At 40.3% G+C, this 16,351-nt stretch overlaps 1 protein-coding gene across 1 annotated transcript in view; it reads left to right on the top strand.

Moving 5' to 3' along the window:
- Nucleotides 1–5,477: 5,477 nt before the first annotated feature.
- Nucleotides 5,478–16,351, top strand: part of baiap2l1b (BAR/IMD domain containing adaptor protein 2 like 1b) — a 29,814-nt gene continuing 18,940 nt past the window's right edge. Inside the window, exons 1-4 of the mRNA XM_083932031.1 lie at nt 5,478–5,776; nt 8,033–8,108; nt 8,341–8,427; nt 14,948–15,009. Of these exons, the coding sequence (XP_083788157.1) occupies nt 5,726–5,776; nt 8,033–8,108; nt 8,341–8,427; nt 14,948–15,009 (276 nt within the window). The 5' untranslated portion in view covers nt 5,478–5,725. The remainder of the gene's footprint in view (nt 5,777–8,032; nt 8,109–8,340; nt 8,428–14,947; nt 15,010–16,351) is intronic.

The raw sequence follows: 16,351 nt of genomic DNA, 5'->3' as shown, positions 1-16,351 counted from the left end.
TTGCACATCGTTGATGCTCTGATTGTAAAAATTCTGCAATGTCAGTGAAGTATGTAGACCTCATACACGGCCGATATAGTCACATGTGGCGTCTGACATCAACTGTGTTATTAAATGGCCACACACTGCTGACTGCATTATCATCAGGAGCAAACACTGTGTAACCTCAAGTGCCTGTTAACTCAAGTCACTGTTTGCATGATTCTGTGTTGTGTGATTCCGTCGTTGATACCGCCTGATTTATTTCACCCGTTTACAAGGTCAACACAGACCTCTCAACCCTGAGAATGATTAGTTATTAAATGTCCAGACTACCTTTAAAAGAGTACCTTGTTGAAATAAGTCGAAAATAAAAATGGCAAAAAGTCTGTGTTGTGTGATGTGCGACTGTATTTGCATGCTGTACATCAAATCAGCCCCTGCCTTTCCTCAATATACTATTGAAGAATATCTGAACAGATGACTCAGCGGTTAAGTGAATCAGCAGTTCTGCCTCATAAGAGTAAAAGTTCAGACCTTTGTCCTTCACTTTAGAATAACAATGAGTTTAGAAATATGCTTCTACAACTGAGGAATGACAAAACAGACATTCTGTCGGTCTGCAGCCAACTTAAAAACAAAGTTTTAAACTACAGTGAAATAGTTTTGACCCTCTTAAATCCAGTCATTTAAAAATCTATTTTCATAAGTGAAGTTTTTCCTCTTACCCAAGTATCCCCAGCCTTCTCCAGGCACCAGAACATCATCTATTCAAGTTTTATTTTAGACTGAGATTTATGTCTTCCTCGACTCTGAAATTTGGTGCAGTACAACCCCTAAAGCTGTTAAAATCCCAGTTTCTGTAACTATCACGTTGAACCTGTCAAAGCTCAGCGCCTGATCATTTTAACAATGAATACTAGATGCTGAAGAAGATGTGAAGGATATTTTGCAGCTGGCGTGTCACTAAAGCTCTCGGATATATGTTGCTTTTTGCTAAATGCACCATGACATTCACTACCCGGCTTATACTCATGATCCAATTGTTCTCTTGAACCTAAGATTTGCACAACAAGAGCATGTTACGCTTTTTTAACCTTGTGCTTAAAGCCGTTATAAACAATGTTGTGGACAAGAATTTGTTGTTTGCTCTTAGGTCTTCAGTGTGCCTAACAGATTATGGCTAGATTTATGATCTTCTTTGGTGAAAGTAATGAGCTCCAGTGTTGCAGCTCAGTCAGGATATAAGATGTCTTTTTGCACACCGCTGGGCCCTGGTGTAGGTCAGAGAAGATGAGTACAATGAGAAGTTTTGTATCTTTTTTTTTATCTTTACTTTCTTCTTATTCTACCCTTGGAATATTTAAGGAACAGCATGAATGACGTCAATGAAAAAAATAAAGAGTTGCAGAGAATGAGGGTTAGAGTTAGCATATTTGCAGACAACTTTTTTTTAACACAGCTACTGCTGATTAGACTTGTTAGGTTGTAAACTGCCAAATCATGTACTGGATTCAAGGGCGAAAATCAAATTCTTAAGCCGCTTCCATTGTCTACTGCAACGCTTCTGTGAAGCACTGCCAGGAAAAATATGACATGCCTGAAAAGGAGTTGGCCTTGCTAGCACAGCACAAGCAGGAGGTCTTTTGAATGCCTTGGTGCACTTAAACCAACCATCACAACGGATGGGAGGCTGTCCTTGAGAAGATATGCACAACAGACAATGAATTAGAAGTCGCAAAGAGCTTGGAGAACACAGGCAGAGAGTACAGCACATGCAGAACTTCAGCAGATGCAATGCTTCATAACCTTCTAGTATAACAAGACTGTACCATTTTACATCAATCGTGTTGTTCAAATGTATAGTATGATGTGCACTGCTTTTATTTTGTGCTATAACGTGTTTCTTTCACATCTTGGCCCCCAGCTGGTGCAAATATTAGAGATTTCTTCATGGTAGTTGACAGTTTGACAGGCTTTATGATTGGCTGAATGGTCTTCTCAATCACTGATGAGGAAAAAAAGAGGGGCATGATTGGAGTGTGGAGTGTTATTTAAGTCTATTTCATAGCAGCACACGCTCCGGTGTGTGACTTCAACTTTGCAGTACAATTTTTCAAAAATGATGGAATGGGTCAATTTTGGACAAAGTAGATATCCAGTGTCCAAAAGATTCTTTGTCAGGGCATGACTTCTGACAGCTGACTTGCTGAGACCAAGTCTACTTACATTTGGAGAGTAGATGGACACCTAGTCCTATTATCAGGTTCTCACTTGTATTTTGGGTTTGTACTTGAACATGTTTACATGCTTTACTGGTTGAAAAACACCTTATTTTGCTCCTGCTGTCTGTCTGAATATACCTGTATTCACCCTCTGTCTTTAGCGCCTGTCTCTTTAAGCTCCCCTTCCCGAAAAAGCCTAATCACTGGGATGGGTCAGCATATCTGGGTCTTCCGCAATTGCGCTCTGTGTCTCTGCACCGTCACTGCAGCCGGGGAATGACTGTAGCTAAACATTCTACCAATACCACAGTTATGACATCACAACCCTGCAGAAATCCCGACAGGCCGTTTAAAGACACAGTTTCAGAATACAGGCTGTGTGCATTTCTCTGTTGATTGAGAATTGTGATACTATCACAGTATTTATGTGGCGCCTAAACCTGCTTTAAATCATTATTTAAAATAACTATATATAAGTTCAGCCATTTAAGCGCTTTCTCCACTTAAAGTTACAATCAAATTGTTTTGTTTGACACGGAGTGAGCTTTATTTATGAAGTTCTTTAAATAGAAAGCACATTATGTTATGACCTCATATCTGTCCTTGAGTACTCAAAAGTTAGTGAAAGACTGAAAAGTTATTTTCCGCTCCGCAGAAATCTGATGTTATAATTGACCCTCGGACTGCTTTATTTAGCATTACATTCCTTAAGTATTGATTCCTGCCTACAGGAACACAACTCAGTGGGAGGTTGTCAGGACAGCTGTGATGCAGGAGATAATAGCTAGTGACAGAAAAATAGGATACCATGCACATAGTGGTTTTGGAGACTAATTACGTTGTATGTGTCACCTTATAGCATTTTGAGGGCTGAACGCAGTGGTATGCGTTCAAAGCCTAAGGGCAAAATCTCATTTTACATTCAGCTCATTTTGTAGCTCCCCATTGCTGCAGGGAGCTTTCCACAGATTTAACATCAAATGACATTTACAAAGCAAAGGTTCTGCATATTTGTTCTCGCAATACTCTTGATATTTGCCATTGCTTTATTTGATTTGTTGGATGTCTAAATACTACAGAAAGTGTGTGTGTGTGTGTGCGTGTGTGTGTGTGTGGTATGTGAGTTTCAATTGGTCATGTCAGCTTGTCATAAAACATTTAAAAAAAAAACACTGAAACAAGAATAACACCAAAACTAGGGTTTTACATGTATAAATGCATCCATGTCACGCACATATATGCGGTTATGAAACTTCTCTCAGCTTGAGAGAAAATCAGCTGACCATGAGGGACATCTAGTGGTATATCATGAAATTTTCTCTCAATACCAAAAGAAGGAGCTCCCATGTTACTTCTAATGTCAGAAAAACTGTTTTGCATGATACTTGTTGGAGATACAACTGAAAATGAATCCTGTATCCAAAGCTGTAGACTATCCTTAATGTCTCCGGTGTATGACTGCAAAGTTGTAGTATATCTTAGTAATATAGTTAAAGCATATAGGCTTCTATTTAAAGCTGTTACACTGAAAGAAAACGTGAACGTTAGTGTAAATGCAAAACACAACAATGGAAAGACAGAAAGAAAAAAAAAAGCAAGGAAGACATGAATCGATAAAAAAGAACACATTTTAAAAAGAATATAAATTGTTCAAATCAGTCACTACTAAAGTTCATTCATTCATTCATCTTCAACCGCTTATACCGGGGTCGGGGTCGCGGGGGTCTGGAGCCGATCCCAGCTGACATCGGGCGTGAGGCGGGGTACACCCTGGACAGGACGCCAGTCTATCACAGGGCACATAGAGACGAACAGAGACAGACAACCATTCACACCTACGGGCAATTTAGAGTCATCAATGAACCTAACACGTGCATGTCTTTGGATAGTGGGAGGAAACCGGAGTACCCGGAGAAAGTTAACTTTCCAAATATCTTGTATTATATATATAGTCCCAAAAGGACACACGTGAGGGTGTGTACAGTAGACTGTGTGGCGTGTCTGTACGGTGAGTCAGTTGCCTCCAGGGAGCGCCCGTCTCCAGTATTTTGTCCATTGTCCACCTTTTCTACCTGCCTACAACAAGTGTCAAGCCAGACAGGACTATATAAAACACGACTGGAACAAGGCCTTCAAAATAAAAGAGAGTTGGAGAAAATTGTAAATTTCCGTGGTGGAATGTTCCTTCCTTCCTTCCTGTAACTGTCAGACTATACAACCAGCCCTGCTCCCAGTAGACCAACCACACGCACTCACTCACGCACTCACGCACTCACTCACTCACTCACTCACGCACTCACGCACTCAATCACTCACTCACTCACTCACTCACTCACTCACTCACACACACATACACACACACACACACACACACACACACACACACACACACACACACACAACACACACACACTGCACTATAATGCCAACTGGGTTCACTTCCCAGTGTGAAATATGTACCTCGGGTAAACTCAATCTCAATGTGCAATAGCAATATTTTTCCTCTGTGCCTTAGTGTGAATTTAAAATATTTTAAAATATTGTATATATTGTTCCTCTTATTCTTATACCTCCCTGTGTTTATATTGTTCATATTTTACATTTTTTTCTAAATTTTCTACAATTTATTGTTTGTTAGTGATGCTTATTTTATGTTGCTATCCACTTTCTGTAAAAAGCAAATGTCCCCTTTGTGGGACTAATAAAGGAACATCTTATCTTATCTAACAGTACATTAACTCCTTTTTTTTACTCCACTCAGTGGGGTACGCTTGACTTTTCAGATCAACATTTTGCAAACGAAGCACTTAGGTAATCCAGGATATGATGCTGTGTTATAGATTTAACTACCTAAAGTGTTTAAAAGAATGTAAAATGAATGAAAACGTTTGAGACCTTCAGCAAGTGTACACTTTGCTAATAATGTAGAGATTTTTACCCGAGTGACATGTTAACTGTACCTGGAAAAGCCTACATACATTGATACAGTGTGGCACCACTGCCTTTACTTAATGTAATGATAGGAATACTTCTTCCACCACTGAAAAGCTTGCAACATGTTGTGGTCAATGACACAAGACCCAACAAAAGATTTAATTTGTAAAGCAGCCAACCGGAAATTGGATTATACTTGTTACCGGTGTGCTTGACACCTGTCCACCTTTTCCTACCTCCGCTGGCCTCCTCCCCTCCTCTGAACTAACCACCTACAACAAGTTTGACAGCTCAGCTTTTCTTTTCTTTTTTTCCACGTTGCTCACACGCAGAACAGCCGCAGCAACAGGCAGCGGGACTCACCTTCACTGCACTTTTCTCTCTTTATTCCCCTCACTTCTTGATCATTTTTTTATTTATTGGTATGTGTGCGTCTTGCGTCTCCTGTTGGCTATGAGGAATGTTATGTGTCCGTAGGTTTGGTCACTTTTTCCCCTGTTGGACCGTTTTTTTTTTGTTTTTGTTGGCGTCGGTTTAGTTTAGAACTGTGCTTTTCTCTTTATCGGGCGTCGCGAGAGGATCTAACCATGTCGAGGAACGTGGAGGAGGTGAACAAGCTCACTGAAAGTACATACAAGGTGGGTGTGAAAACAACAGGTGCGACCACGACACGAGAGAAAAATACCTCCATGCATCCATGTGTCCACTACTGACACATCTCCACGCGCAGTGGTTCAACTCTCAGGTGATGGTGAAGGTCTACCAGGTGTTTTTAACTAGCCCTGCTGTTTGACTCTTAACAATGCAGATAATCCTAATGTTATAGCCCAGTATAGGTTAATAGGCTATAGCATGCGTCATAAAGAAGTGTCAATGCTATAAACAAGTTGTTCTGTTACATTAATGGTTTATTTAAGGGTCCCTGGGCTAAGTTATCAGTAAATCCTTTCCTTCCTTTACCATAACCTCTGCATCAGTAAAGACACACTGCATTGTTGAAACACTTTTTACTGTGAGTGCAGAGGCTTTAACTGATTTAGTGAGTCTGGATCACCCGTTTTGAAGAAAATAGCCCCACCCTAAGAGTGCCATTTCCTCATTAAAGTGTTGCCTGGGTGGATCCGCCAGCATCATTTAAAAATGTACTCTGCCATCTACCATGAGACAACCATTAATTTACTCGAGTTTGTATTCTACAGATAAGTGAACAGCTGTTACTTTATTTTGCACTTTGGATACTGAGGAAAGTGTCCTTCAAAAACCTAGTCAATTGTCAGTTGCTTCTTATCTTACTATGTGCTGTGTGATTTCATTGGGGTTTAAGGAAAAATCTAACCTGTGAAAAAAAAAACGTTATAATATATTCTACAAAAATGGATGTGAGCCGCAGATCCTACCATTCATTTTCAAGTTATTACAGGTCTGCATACTCCACAGGTGGCAATGTGGAGGTGATAGTTGGTACCATCCGTATAAAGAGACTGGAGGGGAGAAAAAATGAGACTTAATATTTTTCCTGACAGGTATTTAGGCTTCTTGAGTAGCTTTTATCGGCTGGCCTCCTCTCGGGACAGCCCCCACAGCTCCTTGGTGTGATGAAATGCAGGAAAAAGACTCCAGGTTTAATAATTTAGCTGGCTGTGTGTGTTGTAGGGTAAGATTATACAGCAAGCTACTCTGCAGCCATCACCTCTCCTCTGGTTTGCTGCTATAATCAACTGTGTGTTTGAGTCGTGCAGCAAATTAGGACTGAGTTGTGTTTTCAATTTGCCCAAATATTTCTGTGTACTTGTATCATAATGCTGAAATGAGAGGATCCAAAGTGTCACTTCTTAATCATCACACTGACTGTGTCACTTATTGACAAAGGGCTGAATCAGATATCGGTGAGCACCGCTAGGCTTAGGATGGCTTACCAAAGTTTAATAATTTCCTGCATTCAGGTCTTGGGTGTGAACCTAAGTTAACCTTATCTCTTACTGACATGGAGAAAGAATAGGTCCTTAATTACAGAGATAAATGTTGAGTACATGATTACACATGAAAGTTGAGATTGATTAAAGGTCCCATATCTTATAAGTAATATTTTAATATCTTTTTTTGATTATAAAACAGGTTGAGGTGTTGTTTAAATACTGTGAAATCAAAAAACGCTCAACCCACACAGAAATGCACACAGCCTGTATTCAGAAACTGTGCCTTTAAACGAGCCGTCAGATTTTCATACAGCTGTGATGTCACAACTACAGTATACTACATAAAGGCACATTACTGTTACGGTCACTCCCCGGGTGCAATGATGGTGCAGATGATGCAGAAGCGGCAGACCTGGAAAAGCTGACCAATCAGAGCAGAGGGTGAATACAGGTATATTCAGAGAGACAGTATGATAAAAAATAGGTAGAAACCAAAAATACAACATGTAAATAAGCATAATATGGGACATTTAAGGATGGTTGTTATCTATGTAAAACACAATGGTGTGTTCTTTTCTTCTATAATGTCTATATTGTTTCATTGGTTTTGTTCTCTCTCATTCTCATACTTTTACTTTCCTCGTTCTTTGGATTTTGCGCTATTGGCTTTCATTCTTTCGTCTCATCTTTCATTTAACACTTTTTTGTCTCCTATGTGTCAGAGAAATAAAGACTGCTCGCAGTGCATGCATGTGAATGTTTTCCTGAAGGCCATAGGTCATAGCTCCTGTTAATGAATAGGCATCAACAGGGTGTAACATGACTTTGGGTATTACCTCACCTTATTCACATCTGATGTCAGTCAGTCAGGTTTGAAATTCATCCACCTGCTGAGTCAGTAGTGTTTCAGTAACATAACAATTATAAACCTTGAATGAAACTATAACCAACCGTCTCCTTTTGTCTCCACCTAACCAGAGTGTGATGGACCAGTTCAACCCAGGACTGAGGAATCTGGTCAACCTGGGCAAGAACTATGAGAAATCAGTGGCTGGTGAGCATTCTTGAGTTTCTAAAAACAGATGCTCGTATCTAGAAGGTCGACGGATGGCTGGTAAAATAAAGGCCCTTTTTTTAGGAGAGTGGTCCAGGCATACCAGGCCAAATTTGAATACCTTTCTAAAGAATATTTAGATTGTTCATTAATCTTCAACATGCATTAGGGAGCCAGCATTTTTCCCAAACTATTCTGACAAACATTAATGATCATTTTATCATTTTCCCAGCAATGATCCTGGCAGGAAAGTTGTATTTTGATGCAATGTCTAAGATTGGGGAGAATGCTGCAGTGTCTCCTGTCTCCAGAGAATTAGGTAAGTTTCCATGTTGCCCTGTCCTCTGGCGCTCTACTCTCTACAGACTGTGGAGAATAGTTGTTTATCTCACTTAGGTCTCGGAAGCATTTACTGTTGGTTTTCGTTTATATAGCACATTTACACAGTATATGTCTGCAGTTTATCAGAATATATGCTGAAAATGTAATTTCATTTTCTGTGCAATCTATTGTACATCAGACATCAACAGTTTCTCATTCTACCCTTTAAAGTATAGGGATGCAGTTTACATTTTTATAGCAGTGCCTCACAATCAATAGAAATAAAACAAATCAATGAAGTAAACAGTAATAAATGCAAGATAAAGCAAGGAAACATAAATACCTCCAGCCATTGGTCTCGAACTCTGCCAGCTCAAGCTCATTGCACAAGTAAGTCCGATGGCCAAACCTGTTCACGTTTTTCTTCAGACTGGACAGATGAATCTGCAATGAGGACCTTAGGTGCACGGAGTCTCATAACTAATCAAATATTTAATATGAACTCAATACAAACTCCATTAATGTCTGTGACTGTTCAAAGGCATTGGTGCTGAATTTTTTTTATCAAATGATTGTTTTTTGTTGTACCTTTCATTATCCATGAGATGGGGAGCCAGGGAGCATGGTAGCTTGAACAAAGCAGCAGTTATTATCTGATTAATTCCAACATGATGCTTGTGATGAATGTCTGTGCGATAGGCTTAGAAATACACGGTGGCAGAGAGTTTATTTGGCTCTCTGTTGGTTTCTAACTATCTCCCCAGGCTTCAGCTCCCAGACGCTCATTTGTAGTCCAAAGATGTCTGGCCCCTTAACTCATTGCCACTAGTGACACACATTGATATAACTCCTGTCTGTGTCTCTCAACTCCCCTGCTGGTTAGCAGCAAAACTGCTAATTAAATTCAGCAGCAAAATGGGAAGTGCCACCTGGCCTTGTTCTGGTGTCAATATCCTGGCACAGTTAAAGTTATTTTCCATCCAAAAAAGTGAAACATTCACCCGGTGTAGACTTGAAGGATGACCGTTTAATTAGTTTGCCACTTAATGAAGAACTGTGGCTGTTAAGATTCAATTTGTGTTAGTGGCAATGGATTCTAATGATGGCACATTTTTATTGTGCAAAATGGTGTGACTATAAATCCACATCTCGGCTTTCCATCCCTCCATCTGTTCAGCATGGTGGAAACAGTCATTGTTTTTGTCGCAAAGACTTGACTGGTTGCAGCATATGAGAAAATGGACAACTGAGAAGTGAATTATGCTGCAGGAGTGGTTTGAACCATGGTTAAATCTTTAACAGTCAGCTTTGTCTAAATCTATAGATGACTGATAATAATATATACAATCTATTGATTTTGGGTGGTTTGTCAGTTTAATAGGTCATATTGTGTACAAGTTGCAGAAGTGACTGTATTTGTACATTGTAGAGGGACATATTTTCTTCTAGATGTAAAGATAATGACATGGCAGTGACCCCTTGACGTGTCATATGCAGCTCACAAAATGTACTCAGTATGAAGACGACATACTTTCAGTCTCTGACAAACAAACCGGCATGTCATGACACTGTGCTATCTATTTTAAGGAAGCTTGTCACTCTTGGGTTTATTAACTAAAGCACATCTGTATTTTATGGTGCCATATTGTAAAAGGTAAGATTTTAGTGTCTCTTTTAAAGGTGGTCGAGGGACTGTCAAAGTATCCAAAACCCTCAATCCACAGAGAAATGCTCACAGTTTGTAATCAGAAACTGTGCCTTTAAACAGGCCGTCAGGACTTCTGTATGGTTGTGATGTCACAACTATTCTATATATAGGTAAAAAAAAAAGCCTGTTAAAGTCAATCCCCAGAGGGCGCAGATGTGGAAGATCTGGAAAAGCTGACCAATCAGAGCAGACCTGGCTTTTTCAGGAGGGGGGGCTAAAGAGACTAAAAACAGAAAATAATGTGTTTTTCGGACACCATTAAAGCATGTAAACATATTCTAGTAGAAACCCACGATACAAATATGAACCTGAAACTTGTTGCTGGTTCCTACATAAGACGGCATTGTTTAGAGCAGTTAACATTAAATTGGATCCTCCACTGTAATGTGGCCATTACAGTTTAGAGCTGGATTATGCTTTGTGTAATAGGGAGTGAAGAGGAAATGATCATCAGTGTAATTAAAGTCATTAAAAATGTATTTTTTGACCCTTTATCACCTAATTTAATATTCCAAATAAACACATAAATTCCACATAATTTTATAATTTTTATTCCACATAAAAATAACCATCATATTCAATAATAAACATCACACTCACTCCTCTCCTGACCTGCACCCACTAATCCCTGTATGAGAGAGACAGATAGACACTCAGATCAGTTTAATCTTAGTCATTATGTAGAGCAGGGGGTGATTAAATACTCTCTACAAGCCGTCATCTCGTCTAATGAACCGAGCCTGTAATGCATTGTAACTGGAGTCTGTACTACACGTCCCTATAACCAGCCAGGATGTCCCACCTGCAAAACTAAATGTTGTCAGGATTTCAAGATAACAATATGGATAACCGGGAAGCAGAATTGAGGTGTTGCACAAAGGATGAAAAACTTGTGGACGTAGTGAAGCTGCCCTGTCAGAAACCTGAGCTTCAGTGACGCGTAGCCAACGGAAACCAGATACTCTTGAGAGGCATTGGAGGACCGGTGCACCTTGTCCTCCTACCTTCTTCCTTCAGTTCCTTTAGTCTCCCTCCTCCTCCACCAGAGTTCAAATGTCAGCAGTCATTTCATTCAAGCACTCAGGCATCTGACTTGCTCCCTTCTCTGGTCAAACCAGGAGCAAGATTTAAAATCTAAAGCCGCAGGATTTTGGGGCCTTGCTGTATTCAGACTTTACTACTATCTTGTAACTGTATTTGAGGTGAAAGTAAGTGTTGCTTGCTGATGCTGGAACCTCAAATATGGTGCTGATTTCTTTAGAGAATTGTGACAAGGACCCTTCAACTGTTGGCAAAAAAAAAACAACCTGAAAAGTATTTAACAGCCTGTGAGACACCATGGCCAAGCAGCATTTTGTGATACGCAGCGAATTGAAATCCATCCAGTCTTGTCCTTTTACAGGAGCAAGGGCTTTGTAGACACACACACACACACACACACACACACACACACACACACACACACACACACACACACACACACACACACACACACACACACACACACACACACACAGTCCTTTGATGGTCCTGGCCTGCTTAAATGGAACCAGGCCCACTTTATATAATCCGAGCATGTTTGCATGGTGTGTCAGGTGGCTCTCTCCCATGCCAGGATTATTTTGTCCACAGTCAAAAAACTGTGGGCTGCTTTGCATGCTACCAGCAAAATGTTGTTTACAAAAATCAGCTCAAAGGAAAGTTTTTTTCTTTTGCACAGTTCTTATTTTACTTTATATGTTCTACTTTATCTCTCCATGTCAGCCACAGGGCTAGTTGTTCAAGAATGGAGCTTGATACATTTTTTAAAAAAATCTGTTGCAATCAAGTCATCATTGTTCATCGAATGCCTCTACAATGACAAGGCTGTGTCTTTGCATACCACACAGAGAGTGATTAGTGTACATCATAGAAAACAGATTAATAGCATTTTTTCTTGCTTTATTTGTCTCACTCTGAAGACGTGTCAGAACGTGACATGTTTTTCTGCATGATTTACACCGTCACCTGAGGCAAAGTAGAACGGATTTAAATCACTAAGTAGCATTTAAACAGCACATACTGACACTGTGACATGAACTACAGGGCCTTAAGGACAAACATTAATTACTCTGGGTGTCCTGTGTAGAAACAGGAACCATAATAGTGACAGTTTGGATTCTGATGATCTCCTGGAATCATAAACCTCTTTGAACTTTCACTTTGCATACTGTATGGATCGTCTACTCAAAAAAAGTTATCCGCTGGATACTTGACTTCTCAAGCTCACTGAATTGTCAGATGCTCCCTTTGCTTGTGTTTGAGTAACAGCTGTCACCTCTGTAATGGGGCCTGTAAAACTGCTCCACAAAGCACAGTGTGTGGGGGCAGGACTCCAGACCCATTTACAGGCTGGGTAAACATGTCTGTAGGCAGCTCGTCTGTGTTGTGTGGGTTTATATCCGTTTGGTTTTGTTAACCAATGGCGGTGAATTGCTCCTGGTGTAAGGTGCATCATGACACACTTTTACCCTCACACCTCCCTCAATCGAGAACACATGTTGCCCGGCAACGTTTTGTACAGACAACAATAAACACATGAGTGTGAACTTCTGGTAAAAAGACTGTTGATTCCTGTGGCGTCACTGTAGGTAAGACGTTTGTGTCAGTAACATGACACATTTGAATTGATTTCATTACCCAGGTATACTGATGTGTTGATGACTCACAACTTTTGTGTCCTACAAATAAACCAGTCTGTCGGGTATTTGACTGTATACCACACCTGCTGAGGTTTTTGAGATTACCTTGCTCTTATTGTAAGATAAGAGAACTTTAAGGTCAGATGTGTTAACGTGGCCGTTTAAGAGCCTGTTTACTTGTAACCCAGTGCTCTTCTGATTAATGTGTTTGACTCCATGCGGCCTTTTTTTCTTCTTGCTTTCTCATTTTCTGTATACTTCCTTAACACACTCTCTCTCCCCTCCTCCCTTCCTATCCCATTCACTGCTCCCCCCTCAGTCCCTTTACTCCTGCTCTGTCAAAGGGCAGATTTACAGGGATGATCTGTTGGCCTTTTGAACTGGGCTGAGTGAAAGAGCCAGTCTCGCCCTAAGGAAAGGTGGGGCAGTCAAGGTGTAGAAAGACGGAGTGGGGAAGGGCAGTGTTTACACGTCGATGAATGTAAAGGACATAGTGATACATCAAACTGGCAGCCTATTGAACGTCTATCAGGGATTTGCGTTGTAAATTTTTTGACACGTCAGATCGCTGTTGAGAAAAGGAAGCTGGATTTTCTTTTTCCACTGGCGGTGCCTCCTCTGAGGCTCTTATTCTGTCTATATTTGCACTGAGATAATTACTGCTGATGCACAATGACAGCCATTAAATCACTCTGTGTAGTCGGTGGCTACTTTTCACTTTTTTCTTTGCTGCAATATTGGTCTACAGAATAACATGAAACTATTGAATGACTAAAGTGTTGTTTATTCACTGAGCCGGCACCTCCCCCTTGTGACGGCCCAGGTCTGCTATTAATATTCAAATTACCTGTTTATGTGCTCTGAAGCAGAAGACACTATCTGTACAGGCAGTGGAAAATTTAACCGATGTCTCAAGGTGACATCACTATCAACACGCTTGTGTACAGTACAGCTGTAATTGTTGGCTACTGAAGAATGTTTTTGTCATGGCATTTGATCAGTCCATGGAAAATGAACTCCTGTGGGAAAAGCTCAGTGCGGGAAAAAGTCATAACATCCGGTATCATGTTTCCTTTCTGACAATTTGCATCCTGCTTTTATATCTAACATGACCCTGTGGTAGACAGATAGTCTTCAATCTGTCATCTATTCTGCACACACTGTACACTTTCTATAGTTTTAATTAGAGTTATATATATATATATAGTTTCACTGAGTCTTCATCATTCTTTTCTTTTGCTTTTGGCAATAAAGTGACCTGCCAGCTGTGCTAAGACCAACAACCTCATACGCTCATACGCACACACACACACACACACACACACACACACACACACACACACACACACACACACACACATACACACACAAACGGAGGCCTTTTCAATCTGTGAGCAGCGCTATCCGGTCCACAGACAATATGTTAAAAACAGTGACACGTTGGCATGGAGACCATCTGGCTCAGAGTAGAGTTAATGCTTAATACTGCACAGCAACGACAAATGGGTTTATTCTTTACTATTATTTATTAAATTTGTGGTCTTAGAAAAGAGTTTGTCAACTATAATTTTAAGTTTCTTTATATTACGTATTGGTTTTTATGACATCAATAAGGTATATTGAATTAAATTATGATCACTGACAGTGTGTAGAGGAGAAGTCAATAATTTCATTTAATTAGCATTGTCCACATAATGATTGTGCTCTAAAATCCTAATTTGATTGTCTTTGTAGGAAATACGCAATGACAGAAGGTTGTGATTTGTGGCTGCCTGCCATCAGTGCTCTTTTTGATTAGGCAAGCATTAGGTGGTCCAGTTTTTCTGGTCCAGGCACATGCATTTAGTTTTCTTTCATCCCAGCAAAGGAAATGCTTTGTAACATAATCGGTGTCAAGTGACGCAAATCTTCTCTGTGATGCATTCATTTTTATACAGTGTATGTATGTATTGTGCTCATTGTAATGTATTGTGCTCCTTGTACATTGTTGTCAGCGTTGCACAATATCTATCGATCATTTTTTCTGTTCAGAAAAGCAAACAAGACCAAACAATTAGATGACTGCTCTGACATGTGTTTATAACCTGTACATTTGTCTTTCTCCTTCTCTTGTTCTCTCTGTGTGGCAGGTGTAGTGCTGATGGACATCTCAGAGGTCAACAGGAAGGTTCATTGCGAGCTGGAAGAAAATGTGAGCGCTAGATATGTATTTTGCGCTTACATAATGCTTCCTGAACATTCCTGTGTAATTTCTCCCTAATTGTGTTGCCTCACCCAAATGCACGTTGTCAGACACTCTCTGTCTGTTGCTCAGTATCTTTCCAGACAACTGCAAGCAAAGCCTGAATTCACTAAGCATCATTTAGTGGTAGACACAATCAGCCAGTAGCTTTCTCTCTCCTCCTCTCACTGCCTCTCCTCTCTCCCCACCTACAGCGACAGTAGCACTGTAAATAGAAAGAGGTCGAATGAGGAAGGCAAACAACAGGTTTAGGTGCACCTGTTGGTTTCTGCCTTTGCTGAGAACAGGGGGCAGGCCTCAACATGCCCCGGGAAAACACCAGCTGGAGCTGTTGGAGGCATGCTAGCATGTTAGCATGCTAACAATAGAGTAGAGCTGTAATTTATGATTATTGTCATTATTAATCTTCCTAGTGATTGTTTTCAATTAATGTGTTATTGTAAAATCATAAAAACGATGGACGGGTGTTCATTGGAAGTTCTCAGAGCCCAAAGTGTCATCTTCCAGTTGTTTATTTTGTCAAACTGATTTGTAAAAAACTTAAAGGGATTGTGATTGGGATGATATGACATAGAAAAAGACAAAATATCCTATTGATGTTGGAAAATAACAGATTTCTTTGACATTTTTATTTGATAAATGACTTAAAGAAATCATGAAATATCTCAGCATTAAACCCCAATTTTCGCGAAAATTTACATTTTTGATCGAGCCCTTACTCTAAAATGTTGCATGAGCTATGTGCTAGGGAAAATAAATATTGCCAGAGTTTCAAAATAACATGTCGAAGCTGAACTTTGGGGAAGAAAAGTAACGAGGCACTCCTCTGAGACATTGTTGCTAACAGTATCAGTGAGTGGGTTGACTTGTTAATGGACTCCAGATGGTGAGTCACCGTATCAATCCAGGTCAGAGAAAACCTTTCACAGATTTTGATGAGGGTGTGTATTGTGTGCGACAAGGTCTCCGTGGTCATGTGTGTGTGTTCAGTAATGGGGTTTCCAATTAATTTGTCCGCCCCACGTAGGCTCCACCGCTGCATCACAACAAGGCTGTGGTGATGGAAGCACTTTGACACCCTCAAACTAATGAGAGAGAGCAGGAGAGAAAGGGAGAGAAGTCTGTGGGCATTCCCACGCTTTGTTTCTGACTCATTCATAAGCGCAACCTCGAACTTGGCTCTCACCCCCACACACGCACAATACACTCTAAATGATCACTCTCCATTTCTCTCTTTGAGATGTGCAGTATTTTCCCAGTTTGTCACTGACAGCATAGCTGACAAACTGCA

Source organism: Echiichthys vipera, assembly GCF_963691815.1.
Source record: "Echiichthys vipera genome assembly, chromosome: 17".
NCBI lineage: Eukaryota > Metazoa > Chordata > Actinopteri > Perciformes > Trachinidae > Echiichthys > Echiichthys vipera.
Note: the sequence above shows the minus strand (reverse complement) of the source record. Positions and strands in the feature narration are given on the sequence as shown.